Source organism: Uloborus diversus, chromosome 5 (genome assembly GCF_026930045.1).
Source record: "Uloborus diversus isolate 005 chromosome 5, Udiv.v.3.1, whole genome shotgun sequence".
Classification (NCBI taxonomy): domain Eukaryota; kingdom Metazoa; phylum Arthropoda; class Arachnida; order Araneae; family Uloboridae; genus Uloborus; species Uloborus diversus.
Window position 1 is genome coordinate 86,577,307 of NC_072735.1, and position 18,655 is coordinate 86,595,961.

General features: G+C 33.6%; 1 protein-coding gene across 1 annotated transcript in view; it reads left to right on the forward strand.

The window, feature by feature from the left end:
• LOC129222095 (uncharacterized) overlaps positions 1 to 18,655 on the forward strand; it is a 157,416-nt gene that overhangs the window by 54,370 nt on the left and 84,391 nt on the right. The window contains exon 7 of the mRNA XM_054856531.1: positions 15,353 to 15,505. Within this exon, the coding sequence (XP_054712506.1) occupies positions 15,353 to 15,505 (153 nt within the window). The remainder of the gene's footprint in view (positions 1 to 15,352; positions 15,506 to 18,655) is intronic.

The following is an 18,655-nucleotide window of genomic DNA, read 5'->3' on the forward strand; positions in this document are numbered from 1 at the left end:
TTCCGAGAATTTCGGCATCCTTTTTCCGTGATTTTTTCTAAAATATAATTCTTTTATTATAGTATTGCATACCATATCAGTTTCAATTCTTTCATATCTAAGAGCAATAATACAAGCAATTTTAGAATCATTCGTGGATTTTTTTTTTTTTTTTGAATTTCTAATGACAAATAGCATGGTTAACAGCATAACATATATGCACAGTTATAAATTTTTGAAAAATTATGAAATAATCTAGTAGTTTCATTCCTAATCACAAAATCGTCGGGGAATTGGAGGGGGGTACCTTCTGAAAAGTGGGGATTGTTTGTTAAACAATCTTAAACTTCAGTTTTTCTCTCAATATTTTCAAGACAAAACTATCAACATATTGTATTTTTAATGCAGAACTTAAAAACATATCTTGTATCAAACTTGATAGCTTTTATCTTCGGATAAAATTTGACAGGACTTACCTACCCTTCGCGTTCCGGAATTCGTTCACCTCAAGTCAATTTCTCTGACGAACAAAGTGTACCGAAAAGTACCAACAGAGAAATTGATGAATTTAAATATGACACCAAGTCCCCCTGCTGGAACCGTTCGGGTTGATTCTTCTGTTCTTGCCCTTTTCCAGCTCATCACAAATATAAATACTTATTCAAAATAGGTTACTGATTTTATTTTTACAGTGTGTGCAAAATGCAATATATATTTATTTATTAAAATATTGAACTCTATTACATGATTATTCCATTTCATATATACGAGAATCCCCCCCCCCCACCATAAGAGTGATGGTGCACCCATAAAATGCTATGAAGCGCCCACCCCCCTTGAAAAAGCAACCCCCTGAAAATGTCAATGGCACAGTCTGCGTGGTGAACGCCCCTCGTCTTCTCCCCATAATGTACATTGTATATTAATAACATAGTTTTTTAAAAATGATCACTTTTAAAACAATGACATGAAATAATATTACTTTTTATTTTGGCATGTAAATGCAGCTGTTCCATTTTTGCCACTGACTCATTCCTCCTGACTGTCCTACATTAAAGTAGTATGCATGCAGTAGGTACTGTCCTGAGGAAGACAAATTATAGGGACTTGTTTCTTAATTTAGCCAAGGTAAAAAACCCCTACTTTTAATTTTAGGTTTAAGCTCTTGTTTATTGCATATAGTTTAGCATATGGTGCGTTTGGCCCAATGTAATGCATATATTAGAGCTTAAACACTCTTTATTTAGTAAATCGTTTAATATCTTATGGTCTTTTGACCATATTCATCGAATCTTCCACTGCTGATGAGCTCCGAATTCAACCTTTCAACATTATTCTAATAATTGCTACTTTTAATTTTCTTTTTCTCATTGCTATTCATTGCTTGTGTATTTCATATATATACAAAAATATATTATTGAGAAATAATTCTTGTTTGTTATATTTGCAGCTTCTTTCCCTTAAGGGCAGGTACATTGCAACTAAAATAAATCGTACTAATGAAGCTCTGCTGAGATAAATAATATTTCATGTATAATATAAATTATTATAAATCAAAGTATCATATACATTATAAATCAAAGTATCATATAAATTATAAGTCAAATACTTTAATATGGTGTAAAAATACAAAATTATTTTTTTTTAAGTCTTTTTTTTTTTTTTTTTTTGCTTTTGGTAAAATTGAGGCTCGTAAAACGAAAAAAATGAAGACACTTTTAAATACATATATGTATCTATTTGTTAAAGAAAATTAATACACATTTAACTAATTTAAAGCGTTTCTCTAATGCAAATATTTAAAGAGATATCGTCATTTAGATAATACTGAAGCACTATGTTCCTAATTACAAGAGATAGTTTTTTTTTTACTTCATACAATCTAGCTACACTGTTTACAAGAGAATGAAAACATGCAACCTTAAAGACGAACTATCAAACCTGACAATTTGCATATTATAACATTTAATTCATAATGCTTGATACATAAATGTTCAGCCAAATATTAACTGAGATTGACACATAAAAACAAAGTACACAATAACACTTATTTAAAGTTTTTTATAATCTTCAGTTCATAAATTTTACAGAATAAAACTAGACACACTTGCACTTTAAATATGTGTTCTATGTAATGTAAAATATTTTCAAATTGCAATAGTTCACAACGAAAAAATGATACTGAGAAAAATAGTTTTTTTAAACGAGATTTATATGAACTAAATCTCTTTAAAGTAATAGAGTTGCAAAGCGACTTACCTATTCGTCGGTGGTGGTCTTTTGCAGGCTTTGGTCACCAAAAAGGTGATTTTTATGACAGAATAAAATTCTGCCAACAAAAATTACCCATTTGGTAGAAAGAAGAAAAGTATCCAAGAAAAAAGTAAATTACCTACACAAGTTATGCGACGCAACGAATTTACATGGCGTCCTCTCGGCAGTTATTTGGTTTTTAATTTCAGTTTGTATTCCTTCCGCGAGCATGCGTCGAGAATTTGCACTTCGTACTTAAAAATAAGTGACATAGCTTCAAATTCAATCTCATGACGATACATAAGCAAGAAAATATAAGACTTTAAAATTATCTTCAGTGAATTCATGCGAGGAACAAAACTTCTACTAATCCCCTTGATGAGTGTTACTTCGCATACATGAGTCAGCACTTGTTTTCATTGTGTGCTTTCGAAAGTTTCAGTTTAGATTTGCTGCTGGACTATAAAATTGCCGTGTGAGCTGCGCATGCGTCGACTCTTACTTTCTTGCTAAACGGGAAAGGTTTTTGATTATAGCAGAAAAACTGCTGAGGGCGTACGAATCTGTGTATTACGGAAAACTTTTTTGTATATTCAGAGAGTTTTCCGAGATTTTTTACAGTGTACCTTGTTTTCGATCCGATTCCTTTCTTTAAAGCAATTTATCAAGCACTTTACTATAGAATGGAATAAAGTAACTAATTTAGAGACATTTCAAACCAATTTACCGCTACTGTGGGGAAAAAATTCAACTTTCGAATGGTGTTTGTGGTTCTTTTCGAATACCAGCCATTTTAAAGTAATAAGCAAAATATTAAGGAATAATCACACAAAAAATTAATACCAAATGACCTTTAAGAGTCAATACAATGCAAAAATAATATAAAAAAAGCGACATGTGATAACTTTAATCATGAATTTATTCGAAAATATTTCAGTGTATGATGATTTTTGTGGCGAATCTTTTCTCTTTCTCTGCGTTTTTTGACAAATTTCAAAAATTAAATCTGGCAATATTTTGAAAAAACCTACTGGGTTTTATTCAGAATGGCATAGGAATGGTGTGAAAAAAAATTGGACTTCATATTCGAATTCAGTTTTGCGTTATTTTGGTTTTACTACAAAATTTCAAGGTGTACGAACACTTTTGGGAGCCACTGTATATGTGCGTCACGATGCATTTCAACTCTTGGCGATTATTTTGCATTTTATTTGTTGTCCCCGTATTCGGTTTTTTGGTTTCAATAAAATGAAGCTTTTATTGTTGTCAAATATAGTTTGTTCAGCAGATTTTTTTTATATTTTACTGAAACTTTTAGTGTCGTTTCGTGGGTGGTTTCATTTACTGAGAGGATTATTGAAACTTTTAATAAATATATAGGTAGTAAAATTATATGTAACTAGCATTCCCGTACCCGGCATTGCTCGGGTAGTGGAATTAGCTGGGGTTAACAGTGCTTGGTCACCTAGTTTCGAAAATCCCCTGTAATAATAATTACTTATTTTAATATATAAAAATCTTCTGTGCGGACGTTTGTCACCATAAGGCTTTTAAACGGCTGGATCAATTTTGATCAAATTTTTTGTGTGCAAGCATGGTTTCGAAGCGCGATGGATCGAATCGGAAACGTTTTTGTTAATTAATTAATTAATTTGAACATTGGATGGTTATACCTCCCAAATGATTAATATTTATTTTAACCTATTGTTGAGCGAGAACTGAAATAAATATTTAACCTGTTGCCAAAGGACAATAAGAAAGCCAGTTCTGCTTTTTGGAATGAAATTTCCTACTGTGATATGTCAATTGAGAATAGATAAAACGTAGAGAGAGAATGAAGCTTTCCATTTCTTAAAAGCAACGATTTTAGGTCCCGTGATATATTTTAAAGTAAAGTACTGGATGGTTCACGCAAAACGTGTGTTCTGTCGTCGTAGTTGAACCATGTGACCGGATCGGTGCTTTAGGTTTTCTTAACCAAATGATCAGAAAGTACCGTACCTAGCAACATTTGTTTCTCGGCTCAAATCCATCTGAGTTTTGGCACCAATGTCAAAAATACTTTAAGGATTATCTAATTAATCAGTACATTATTAAAGGATAAAATGATGGAATTTAAAGCCGAAACAAATTTTATTTTCGTCTAGATAAATTACAACAGGGTAGTTCTGTACACAAAAGATCAGTGCAGTGGACGATCTTTATCTTTGGTGGAAAGAACAAATTAGGCAATATATGAAGTTTAAAAAGTTTTCGTTCAAAAGATCGGAGCGCTAATCGATCGGAGTTGGCTTCGCTCACTTATCGGCTGGATTACAGTAACGTGGTGGCTTGGCGACTTTGGCTGTAAACAATAGAGTTGTGTGATCATTTGTTTACAATTTAAAGCTACTGTTAATGTAATTTATTGTATATTTTGTTTATTTGGCGAATTATTTCCAATTGCAAAGAGTTGCTTTTTGTTTTTAAAGAGTTTTTAGTCATTTTAGTTGAAGAAAGCGTTTATTTTACATCGTTAGGGGTGGGGGAGGGATGAGTGATTTTCGCTTATTCAGAGAACTGTTTTTACCTTTATCATTTTTTATACGATATCTTTTTCATTGTTTTCTTCTTTTTCATATGGGGGATGTTGCAACGGGATTTCCCGTTTGTTTTAGATGGGTAGTTAGTTTTTTACACTTAATATCTGAGGACGCTTTTTATCCTTTGAGTATGGCTGAAAGAACAAACCATCAAGTACGGGAGAAAAAATAGTTAATAAAACAACTGCTCAGTGGGCATTAGATAAATCAAGTTGTAATAAATATACGCATTCTGACACCAAGCAGCTTAAAACCTTTTCTTTTTACTTATTTTTTTTCAACAAAACTACTTCAAACACTTGATAGTTTATTGAAATTTTTTTACTTTTCAATTTACAAAGTTTGAACAGAACAACGTCTGTCGGGTCCTCTAGTTACCTATAATTTTTCCTAATTTTGGGAGGATCCCGGGGTCCATGGACTCCTTATATATATGCCCTTGTCCGTAACCGATCTTTAACTGTTATTAACGATCCTTTTAAAGTATTGATTATCTTTGCAAACACAGACCATCCACATTTTATTGTTATACCTATGTTTAAGCAAGAACTTCTTTGTATATAACATTTTTAGTTTTTTTTCCTGGTGCTATAACATTGGCCGTGTGAAAAAAGTCTTCTCTTAAATCGATCCCTGCTACTTTTAATGTATGTCCTTGTGACTTATTAATGGTTATTGCAAAGCAAACTTTAACAGGAAACTGCACTCTTCTAACTTCAAAAGGATAGTCCGCCTGTGATGATGTTCTTAAAAACTACGTTTCTAGTTTTGAAAAAATAAAAGCAAAAGACAGAAATATTATGATTTGACTTGAGAAAAGCCTCGAAGAATCACGTGAGAAACAAAAACAATATCAAATTTATAGTTCGCTATCGACCAAAAGTTGAGATGAAGTACTGAATAATGATTTGAATGTAGGAAAGCCTTCGAAAATAAGGAATTTGAATTTCAATGATAGGTTTTAATTTCGCAGAAATTAAGAGGTTTTAATTAATTTCTCCTGAACTAATTGAGATTTCAGAAAATCCTTTCTTAGTGGTTACTTTCGTAATCATGCGGACATGCCTGCCAAATTTCAAGTCTGAAGCTTCAGCGGTTTCGGCTGTGCGTTGATATATATATATATATATATATATATATATATATATATATATATATATATATATATATATATATATATATATATGTATATATATATATGTATATATGTTATCTCAGGACATTGATTTTTATATATTAAGATAAAACTTTAAATGCTTTCGATTATCGAATTTATTTATTTTTCGAAGTAGTATGTTATTTTGTTTTTTTCGCGGATTTTTAATCAAAACAAAGTAAAATAATTCGCCAAAAAACGAGGTGTTAAAATAATATGAGAAATCTCGTTAAAATATTTCGCTAAATCAATTTCAATTCTCTATTATTATGTGATATAATCAGCAGAATAAATTAACCTTGTCATAAGTAAAAATTGAAAGTGTGTAAATTTTGTAAAATTCGAAAAAGAAGCAAACATACGACAATGTAAGCCTCATTTTTTAATTTTCGCCGACGATGATGTAAGTGCAATTTTTCAGTTTTCGCCAAGTAAAGGTAAAGAGAAAATTCATCAAGCTGAGCGACGTACCTGTAACTAAATAATATCAAAAGAGCAAATATGTAATTACAGTCTTACCGATATTGTGAAAATAAAACAATTATTCTCGAAATCTTGACGATTGCGCCATTAAATACCTCCTTTAAATATGCAGTAAAATACTAGATAATTTATAAACAACAAGGTTTCCTTCTCAGACTTTTTTTTTTAATTTAGAGGAAGAGTAATGTTCGAACACTTCTCGATATCAACTCACATTAAATGTCTCAAAAAATTTATACGTAATCTCTGGGACCGACTTACTAAAGGTGAGACCAAGGCTCAAAATGCTTTGGTGTTCCCTGTGCTTCAGGGATGCATTTTACCAGAAGTGAACGCCAATGAGAAATAGTTGAATACTGAGTTGGGACCAGCTTTACCTGAAAAGGGAATTTTCCTTGAAAAACTGACCTGGTACGCCGTTCCGGCATCAATTCACCTGTACTACACATCGGTTAACCATATCAATGAAATTTTACGTTGAAGATTGAAAAAAACATCACTTTTTACAGCAGAAATAATACGTTAACTAATGTAAACAAATGATTTCCCCCGGTTATACTACAGCGCCATCTTACGGGGAAGGCGGCGCCTTTGATCTTTTGAGAAATGAGTGAGCCTGATAAGACACGTATCGAGTGAAGCCTTGCTCTTAACATACTAAAGCTATTATTTTGAGAACAGTAGTTCACTAAACATATTAACATTGATCAAAGGAGAAATCAAAAGTTTATTTTCTAAGTTAACGCTCTTTTTTTCTTTAAATTGAGCAAATATGTAAGAAAATAATGATGGTTGGACTCGGCAGCGACAGAAATAGCCCTCGTGGGTCATTCTCCAAAAAGTGTAACTTTTAAGTCACACGCACTCTACAGTAAAAGCTTTACAGAATAGTCCATTTCACAATATTTTTTACATACCCCATAAATGTATCCATTTAAATCTGTCAACATTTTTCAAAAAAAAAAAACTTTTTTTTTAATTTTGTTTTGCTTTACAACATGTGAATTCTCACTTTCGTGGCATGTCACACAATGATGCTTAAGAACTTGTTTAAATAAAACAATGAACTTATTTTTTATAACTTTTCCTCACAAGTGTCTCAAACACTAAATACTCAAGTGTATTTAAATTTTTTCCATTGTGATTTAATTCGTTTTAATAGGATACTGAGGTCTGTTACACAAAAAAATCTCACCTCCGTTACCTAAACTCAAAATGCCATTTCTCATTAACACGTGGCAGTAATGAAATCGATTTTTATTTTCCACTAGGGAACCCGCACGGCTTTGCCCGGTAATAGAAAAATTAAAAGGTCTTTTGGTTCGCCTGTATATTTACAAATAATGTATGGTGAATTTTCTCGCCATTTGGCTTGTACCCATGTTACGGTTCCACATTATGATAATTTCGCATCTCGCCAATCGACTTGTGCCCATGTCAAGGTTCCACGTTATGATAATTTCGTAATTTACTCGTCCATCTTATGATAATTTTGTTCTTAAAATTAGAATAGAAAAAGAACCACATCGAATTTTTGAAAAATCGCTTCGAGTGCACACCCCCATGCTGCAAAGTAACTTTGTCAAATTTCATGAAAATTGGCAGAACGGTCTAGGCGCTATGCGCATCACAGAGATCATGACAGACAGAGATCTTGACAGAGAGATCCTGACAGACAGAGAGAGATCCGGACAGAGAGACTTTCAGCTTTATTATTAGTAAAGATAAAAATAATACAAGGGACCCCCGTTGTTTGTTTTCAGCCATAGTTGAAGTTGTGAGATTTTTGTCGAAAAACAAGATGATAGATTTTGCCTTAAAAACTTAGTGGGGTTACTCTGACTTCTCACCTTCGTGAACTTGAATTTCAGGAATGTAAACTAATGTAAAAAAAGAAGTGAACATGATTTCATATGCTTAACATGTGCAGATTGTATCAACAAAGAAAAAAAAATTCCCTGACAAATGTATCTATTAGGCCTATACTAATGGCAAATTCCTCACCTCCGTGAATCTCACCTACTTGACAGACCTTATCAATGTCATTATTTCTGAGGAGGTGAAAATAAATGATGGAGGGGAAATACATCAATAATAGGCATTCTACCAAAATTATAAATTGCCAGTATATCCTCAAATTTACTAAATATTATTTTTTAACATACATTTGAAAGTACTAATTAAGCCGCACTTAAGAGTGCTTAATATTATATTCCCACTAATCATTAAAATAGCTCATTGCTTGCCTAATTATCAAAATTACTACTTTATATTAAATTGGCCTCAATTTTTAAATATTAAAAGGGTTTTCATTTTTTTTATTTATTTCCGTGAACAAGGCATATTATTGTTACAAATTTTGTAAATAGTAATTATTTTTTGTGATTAATTTGTCGTAATCTAGCTAAATTTGGTGTTTAATAAATTATCTTTCATCTAAAATTATTGTAGTAACGTAACCTGTAAATAGTTTCTTGTAATGAATATACAGCCCCCGTACATTCGGCTGAAGTATACGTTCCCCTCATTTCTGAATGATAAAATTTGTGAATTGAAAGAAATAAAATAACGTCTACGATTTTCGGGAATCTTGTGGAATATTTGAGAGTTCTCTTTCGATATGTATAAATTAGTGATGTTTCGGATATCCGTATCCGTATCCGCGGATATCCGTAGGAAAATAAAGATCTGTATCCGTATCCTCTACTTTTTTGACGGATCTTAAACGGATTATTTCTATTCTGAAAAATCTTAAATATTTGAATAAAAGACTCTTAAATTCCGTTTAAATTAGGTTTTATTCCCTATTTAAATTATAAGGTATCATTTCAGAAGCCAATTTGTACCCCCCGTTGCAAAAAGAAACGGGTAATAAGTTTTAAAATTGTATCTGTGTGTCTATTTGTGGCATCGTAGCTCCTAAACAGATGAGCCGATTTTGATAGTTCTTTTTCGTTCAAAAGGTGACTTGATCGAAAGTGTTCAAAACTTAGCCTCGTTTTTGCAGAACTTTAATTACCGAAAATATTAATAAAAACCGACTTAATGTTTTTCAGAATTATGGTAGTAAAAACTTACCCGTACGTTAAAAATATTGGCCCAAAATTAGACGAACTACGTTTTCTGCGTTTGATATTTGTTTTGAACTTCCAAGTTATATACAGTAAAAGGTATAATTTTGTTAAGGAAATTTTAAATGCAATTCAAAGTCTTTATACGCGTGATCGGTAGCTATTTCAGAGTCGGATAAGGAGAAAAAGCTCATTGATTTAAAATTTCTATCCGCTGTCAGTTCATATTTGTTAATAATGTGTGTTCTGACCCGCGAAATCCATCTCAATATCAGGTCGGCCCTCTGGGGCATGTTTTTTTTATTTTAATTTTTAGTTTAATATTAGTTTCTGTTATTGATTTGGGATTTCTGTTATATTCTTCATATTGGTTTTTCTCGGCATTCTTCAAAAAAAGTGAGACTAAACTCTCTATTTACTGTTTAGAAAGGACTTCCCGGCTCTGTTAATCTGTCGGTCGGAATAAGTTAAATGGGTCAGCGCTACATTTATGCTGAAATAAATTGCGAAAAATTATTTCTATTGATCCGGATCCAGATCCGTATCCGCGGATCTACTTTTTTGACGATCCGGCACATCACTAGCATAAATAGCGCTGGCATGATAAAAAGTAAGTCTCGAGTTAGTTTTTGCTTGTGAATCGTTGCAGCGGTACGCTGGAGAGCATTTTATTGCTCTGTTTTGTGAAGGCTTTTGAGCTGTATTTTTGCTCATTTGGATGTAAATACGTGTGTAACCGTTGAGTTTTCGGTGTCGATTGATATTTGCTTAATTGCTGATGATTAATTTGACAGTTGTTAACGATCTTTCCTGTACATAGTGTAAATAAATCTTCTGTGTTTTTCTCAAGAACTGTGTCGTCCTTTTAAGAAAGGTGGAAGTCGCATCGGAACCCTTAACATTATCATTTTTTTTTTTATTTATGAGTAAAATAATTGGAACTTAGCTGGGCCATAGTTTATGGTTGAAGTATGAAGTGAAAAGGGGTGAAGGCGCTTGAAACCAGCGCGAGCACCGAGACCACACAGGTCTATTGTACTATCCCCGCTTAGGCTACTAAAAGAGCCCAGTAACAGAAATAAATCTCAGCAGTTGCCTAACCGAAATTCTAGGCAGTTCCCAGGGATCTACATAGTGGTATCCCAAGTGCTCAAATCTTTGTGCAGAGTAGAAGTCACATTCACATAGCACATGAATTGAACTTTCATCAGCCATATGACATCCTGTCACGAAGGGTTGTCGGTAACACCCATCAGGCCATATGAATCATCCATAAGAAGGTTCTTTGCAGTAGTCCTTACTGCATTGTAGGGCAGGCAGAGGATAGGCTCGGGTCCCATAAATGGTACATTGGAGCCCTGCTTAGCTAACTGATCTGCCAATTCGTTACCTACAATGTCACGGTGACAAGGAACCGAGTAAAGGGAAACCCTATAACTGCCATCTAGTCTTACCAGTGCATTATGGCACTCCCAAACGGTTTTTGTAGTAAAACAGTTACGATTGAGAGTTTATGGTTACTTCTAGTAGAACACTTTCATGAAAGAATGAAAAAAAAAGAAAACGAAAGGTTTTGAAATTGAAAAATATTTGTGTTTAAAAGTTGCGTTTTCTGGAGTACCACTCGTACAGTGGCTCCCAAAAGTGTTCGTACACTTAAAAATTTTTTCGTAAAACCAAAATAACGCGAAACTGAATTCGGATATGAAGTCCAATCTTTTTTCACATCATTCCTATGTCATTCTAAATAAAACCCTGTACTTTTTTCAAACTATTGACAGATCTTTTTTAAATAGGTCAAAAAATGAAGAGACAGAGAAATAGTACGCCACAAAAGTCATCGTACACTCAAATATTTGCGAATAAATTAATGTTTAGAAAAAACAATTTAAAAACTATTTATTTTACCATTTTTGACCTCCCTCTCATCACTGTTACACTTACAGTGGCTCCAAAAAGTGTTCTTACACTTTAAAATTTTTTCGTAAAACCAAAATAACGCAAAACGGAATTTGGATATGACGTCCAATATTTTTTCACATCATTCCTATATCATTCTAAATATAACCCAGTAGTTTTTTCAAAATATTGACTGATCTTCTTTTTGAAATCTGTTAAAAAACGAAGAGACTGAGAAATGACACGCCACAAAAGTCGTCGTACACTCAAATATTTTCGAATAAATTCATGATTAAAATTATCATATGTCATTTTTTTTATTATTTTTGCATTGTGTTGACCCTTAAAAGTCATTTGGCTTTAATTTTTTGTTTATTTATTCCTTAATATTGTGCTTATTACTTTAAAATGGCTGGCATTCGTAAAAAACCACAAACACCATTCAAAATTTGAATTTTTTCCTTACAGTGGAGGTGAATTGGTTTGAAATGTCTCTAAATTAGTTAATTTATTCCATTCTATAGTAAAGTGCTTGATAAAATGCTTTAAAGAAAAGAATCGGACCGAAAACCAGGCAAGAAAAGGTCAACCGGCAAAGTTGACAAAGCATGATCGGAGATTTACAGTTAAAAAAATTATGAAAAATACATATTTGAGTGCTGTAACAGTTTCTGCAGAATTTAATGAAAAAACTTACATTTAATTTTCACCTAAAATTGTTCGCCAAGTTCTCTGATTAACTGGATTAAATGGGAAATCTTCCCGCAGAAATTTCTTGTTCGTACAAAAAAACGGATAGCTTACGCTTTTTGCCGCAAAAAAAAGAAAAGATAAATAAGCTTCAAAGCGTTTTGGAATAACGTCTTACCTATAGATGAAATTAAATTCAACATTTTTGGTTAAATTTTTGTATCATTGTCAATAGAAGGAAAAATGAGGAACTTGATCTTAAGTACTTAGTTGGATCAGTTTATGAGGACGGTGAAGGGGTTCTTGTGCGAGGGTGCATATCAGCATCAGGACTTGTAGTTTGGAATTTTTTGATGAAATAATAAATTATGCTGTTCATTTAAATATTTTAAAAACCAATTTTAAACTCTTAGCCAAAAATTTGGTTATCGGAAAAAACTTTGTTTTTTTTATCAAGATAACGATAAGAAGCACACGGCTTTCAACTTTTGCGTCTAGTGCCTCAAAAATTGTCCTAAAGTTTAGAAAATACCCTTTCAATCTCCCATATTTGAACTTAATGTAACATATTTATAGATATCTGGAGGCGAGATTACGAAAATACGGCTTTGAAACGAAAATAGAGCTAGAAACAGTAACACACGAAGTGTGGTTGAACGCTACTCAGAAATTAGCCAAAAAAAAAAAAAAAAAGGAAGAAAAAAGAATGAAATCTATTCCCAGACATTTAAAAGGTGTTGTTGATACTGTGTGATATTCTACTAAATAATTATTTAATAAAAAGTTAGATTATTCAATAATATATAGACATTTTTTTAAGTGTACGAAGACTTTTGTGAGAAAATTTCCCGCACTTTTTGGGTTTTGATTTTTAAAAAATTAAGTTTAAATATTTTTTAAAAACATGTCATGTAGTTTGTTGAAAATTGATCATAGATCTTATAATTAAATACCTATACCGAAATAATAATTTCAACCAATGGATAGGGTCCTATTTCATTGAAAGTCGTAGGGGTACGAACACTTTTGGGAGCCACTCACTGTATGTTTGACGTGTGCCTCTCTGTGTCAGTCTGTGGCATCGTAGCTCTTATAGTCGGGTCAAACCTAACTTGGCAACGTACATAATGGTGTGCGATTAGGTTCTTCGTCGCTTTCAGTGCTGCAGATTAGCTTTTGCTCTAACTATAAACGAATTAACCAATTTTTATGTATTTATTTTTTAATTTTATTTTGTTTCTAAGGTGGCTTGATCGAGAGCGTTCATAACCGTCATTCACTTGAGTCTGCTTTTTTTCCCCTTCAAGTAGAGGAACATGAGGCAAAGTAAAATAGAGGGGCAAAGTGAAATGTTAACATATTTACTCTGCTTTTAGTGACACCTGCCTAGTAATATTTTAACTATGTTTTGACATGTGTAGTCAATTCCAGTCAAGAAAAAATTACCCCTGAAAATCAACGAATATGATAATACAAGTTATTTTCAAAAATTGATCCTCATATTGTAATATTTTGTTGTAAATAAAAAAATTTTTTTGTTATTATTAAATGAAAAAGTTATTGTTATTAATATTTTAAATATTAATTGAGACCTACTAACATGCGGTGCAGTATTTATTTGCTTAGTATTAAGCTTATTTGCATTTCAGATGCTTTGTACAGTTAGTCAAGTGCATGCGGGGCAAAGTGAAATATAGTCCATTTCATTTACTTATTCAATCTTTTATAAAATTATTTATGTATTAGTTAATTCGTTGTTCCACTCACGTTCTTTCATTAAAAATTCCCTTATCTGTTAATTCACTCACTTATCTTCTCCTTCATTCGCTATTTTATTCATTCACTAGTGGTACCCGCACGGCTTTCCCCGTAATAGAAAAATTAAAAGGTCTTTTGGTTCGCCGGTATATTTACAAATAATGTATGGTGGATTTTCTCGCCAATTGGCTTGTACTCATGTTACGGTTCCACGTTATGATAATTTCGTAATTTACTCGTCCATTTTATAATTTTGTTCTTAAAATTGGAATAGAAAAAGAGCTACATCAAATTTTCGAAAAATCGCTTCGAGGTGCACACACTCATGCTACAAACTGACTTTTTGCCAAATTTCATGAAAAACGGCCGAACGGTCTAAGCGCAATGCGCGTCACAGAGATACTGACAGACAGAGAGAGATCCGGGCAGAGAGACTTTCAGCTTTATTATTAGTAAAGATTACGCATTAATATTTAAAAAAAAATTAATTTGAATTTTGTCATCTTGAATTCAAATTATATTTTTCGCAATCACGAGTGTGTATGTATGTAGGCGTGTGTGTTTGTGTGTGAGGGTATATGTTTATGTGTAGGGGTTATGTGTATGTCATTTTATTTTCATTTCTTCATTCATTCTTTTATTTACTCATTTATTTGATCAAAAATATCTTTAATAATCGAATAGAAAGTATTTCATTCGAAAAATATTTTATTTTTCACTTTGCCCTATGAAAAAAAAGGGGAAAATTTTCACCTTTTTTTAAAGATACAAATTTACTGTCAAAAATAAAAAATAATGTTTCAGTGTAGGTTTTATTATGAAATATAGTGTTTCTTCTGTATGTACCGCAATTTTCAAAACAAATTTCCAATTTAATCAGTAAATTACCGCCCTATAGCCAGGGCTAAGGCAGAAATACATGAAATACGCTGCCAGCTCAGTCAATTCCAGCCAAGGACTGCAGTTTCATGCTTATTAGCACTCATCAACCCGGTATAGGAGGAGTAAGTGAGCTGGAGGTGGAAAACCTCTTAAGGAAGCCAAGAGTGCCAATGTATTTCTGCCTTAGCCCTGGCTATAGGGCGGTAATTTACTGATTATACCTGCCTTGCCTTCAATATTCGAGTTGAACCGAACCATTGTTTCGGTCACTCGTCTGGTCAGTGCTAATTCTGTATTGCTACCAGTTTGTTGGTACCTCTTGGCTTCTTTAAGAGGTTTTCCACTTCCGGCTCAGTTACTCCTATGCCGGGCTGATGAGTGCTAATAAGCACGAAACTGCAGTCCTCGGCTGGAATGACTGAGTTGGCGGTGTATTTCATGTATTTCTGCCTTAGTCCTGGCTATAGGCCTTGTGTATTTCATGAATTTTCCAATTTGTTCCTTTTGAAAAAAGTAAGTGATCTTAACCATTTCACTTTGCCCCTACTTAATTTAATATCCGTTGATGTGTAATTTTTTGCGACTTCATGTGTTCTCAGTTGCTGACGGTGGTGTGTCGCAGCGGAGAGAGCGGCCACTCCCGGGTAGTGGAGGCGATGAGTGCCGTCCGAGTCCTCTTCGGCGAGTCGGTGCGGTTCAAGTGTCTGGTGTCCGTCCTTAACAGCAACCTGCTCGGCGCGGCCGGCCTCGAGGTGAGCCCCTCTCTTGCCTTCATTTCAGTTACTGCAAGAGCTTCGATTTTAATAGCATTGCATGGTTGTACAATAATATTAAGTTAAAGAACGACAACATCATAACAAGACTCATAAGTAGCTTGCCAGATTTCTGAAATGTTCAACCGGGACACCGGAGTGCCATTGCCCCCCACCCCACACAACCTCGCGAGTATTCAAAAGGGTACACATATCCCAGGCTGGTTTTTAGTGTTCTAGAAGCTAGTTCTTTCTCAATGCTATGAATAAACGTTTGCTAATGGGGTGGTTTCCTTCAGTCAAAAGTACTACTTTTAGTCATTGAAATGGATAGAATGAGCAAAAAAAAAACTACATGGACCCAGAAAATACTTTCATTTTTCCAACAGTTTTTTTTTATTAATTTTTTTTAATGTCCAATTTTTCCAACAAGGCGTGGTCTTTATGACGTCACAAATTATGCAATTTGGCGCATCTTTCTACTACGTTTCCACGTTATGATAATCAAGCAGCGAATTAAAATTGCGCTCTACGCTTGCTACCAACCATATCGTTGCCAATACACGTGAGTAAAGATGCGAATTAAATATTTTGTTCTGTGAATGGCAACATTGAATGGCATTTCATTATTTGTGATGTCACACGACAGAAGTGTAAACAATGAAAGCGCAACGATTTAAGTATTTTTTTTTAAAAATATTAAACTTAAATAAATTATTTAAAAAATGGTCAGATCCTATGTTTTTAAGTATGCTCTTTCAAAAAAAAATACTTTTAAAATTTTGGAAACGACCCCGTTATGAGCCTAAACCAGGTGTAGTAATACATGACAGCAGATAAATTTAAGCATTTTATTTCTTTCTCGTTAATATTTATAAGTTACTTTAGTAAGAAAAAACACTTTGAATGAGTAATGAATATTTGAGCAATATTTACTATACATGTACGTTTCATTGGCTAGGATTATTTTAAAAAGTCTTTTTTGGTTTAAATCTTGTTGTAAAAATCCGCTCAATCAATTCCAGTATTAACTTTACAAGTCTATGCTACAAATGACAAAGTAATTACCCGAGATAATATTTCAGTTAATATTTTTAGACTTTTTTGGTTATCTATAATCAAATTTATCTTTTACCATGACGTGAAGAAAACCAACCGGTACACCGAGATTTTGTCTAAAAACCGGGATTGTCCCGGTCAAACTGGGACGTCGGGCAAGCCTACGTCATAAGGTTATCTCTGCCCAGAGAATAAATTAGCAAATTCTTACCTTGCTGATTTCAATTTTCGCAGTTTTACTAAAGATCTTCTCACGTAGCATCTTTCTGACTTAAGGCCTCTATATGTACGAGCCGACGCATCAGCTTAAGATAAGCCATTTTGAATCGGAGAGCGTGTTTGAGTGGTAGTCTTTTCTAGCGAGTTATCGAATTTGGTGATTGTTCACTGTGAGCAATTATTAGCGGCACCTGAATTTTTTATAAAATAAAATATTATTTTCGGCAAATTTGGCGAAACCCGAAACTTTGCTGTGGTAACCCTAGCTCCTCAACAATGAAAAATCCGATCCAAAATCGCTAAACTTAAGCTAATGCGTCGAGATGGATGCCTCACATGCCGAATCGATTAACTCCGTAAAACAAAAAGTCGAGAAAAGTCATGAAGAAGATGGTGTTATCCATAGGGGTGAATAGGCGCTCGTGTTACATTTTCTTCCATCACATGATCAGAAATGTACTGAACCAAAACTTTAATATAAACTCACATGCCAAGCATTGATAACGCACTATTAAAGCAGAAATGAGGATCTTTTTAAAAAGTGGAGTTAATCGATTTGGCGATTGAGCCATCCATATATAGTGGCTCTATTCTGACCCGCTACCGCGAAGAAAACTCGTTAATATGCACATTTTTGCAACAGATACAGAAACACAACAAATTTTAAAACCGTATAGCCCAGTCAATGAACACATTATAGCGTGCATGGCTTCAGGTTTTGGCTTCAGATTTTATTATATGTATAGATTACCACAATACAAATGATATTTAAGGGAAGGACGTGAAATTGTGACTTTGTGATAAGGGGGAAGGAAAGAATAAGAACTGTGACATCAAGCATTTTTCAATATGAATATGTTTATGAAAAGTAGCTTGTAAAACGAACTTTGTGACAAAGAGGGCAGAGGACGGGATTAAAAATGATGAAAAAAGGTGTGACTTTATTTATGGACAGCCCTTTACCAAGGAATCGGACGAAGATTTGCAAGATTACGTATATTCAATATGAATTCGTGAACCGAGGACGTGTAGAAAGTGAGCACTATACATATTGTTTAAGGAAATTGATGACGACTGACGACATTGATTTAACTTAATTTGAATTTTTGTTACAGAGGATACTTAGTCTACAAAACTGTTATGCAAAAAGAAACGACTGTATAAACCATATGGACATCAATGTCAGTTAGAAAATTTAAACGACTGTCAAACGAGAAAGTTTGTGACCAACTTTCACAATAAGTCAGCTGACAAATCCGCTAATGATGAAACTGTTAAAAAATGAGACAATTACTCTCCGAGCTTTATGTGATGTTGACGTTGATTTTGGGAAGGCGGCTATCATCAGACGGCAAAATCCTTCGGTAACTATCATTTGAGAGGAAGTCCTCCTGATTGTTTGCGTGATAGCCAAATCCTTAACTGATCACAACATTCTGCTGTCAATATGTACCAGAAATCTAAAATCATACAACATGTATCTAAGGTATATATCAATAGTTCTTCTTCCCCTGAATCTATTGAGGCTGCTGGGGTATCTCTCATGGTATGGCGCTCTAGCCACAGAAAAGTCCCTCAACAAGTTCCGTTACAGATCATTTATCAAAATAGCTGCAAACATCAAGACTGATGTCTAACTCTGCCGTACCACCAGGTACACCTGTAGCTAGGAACTTAATGGTGAAGTACCGGATTGGGGGTTTGGGAAAGGAGGAATTACCAGCTCGTGCCGAAACTTTCGGAATCGGATGTTGCTTCCGACGGAATCTTGAAGATGATTTTGACCGATTGCTTTTCTACAAGTGATCGGAAGGTCACCTGTAGAAAATCATCGTTAAACTACTCCGTTGCAACCTTTCATTTAGGGATTGC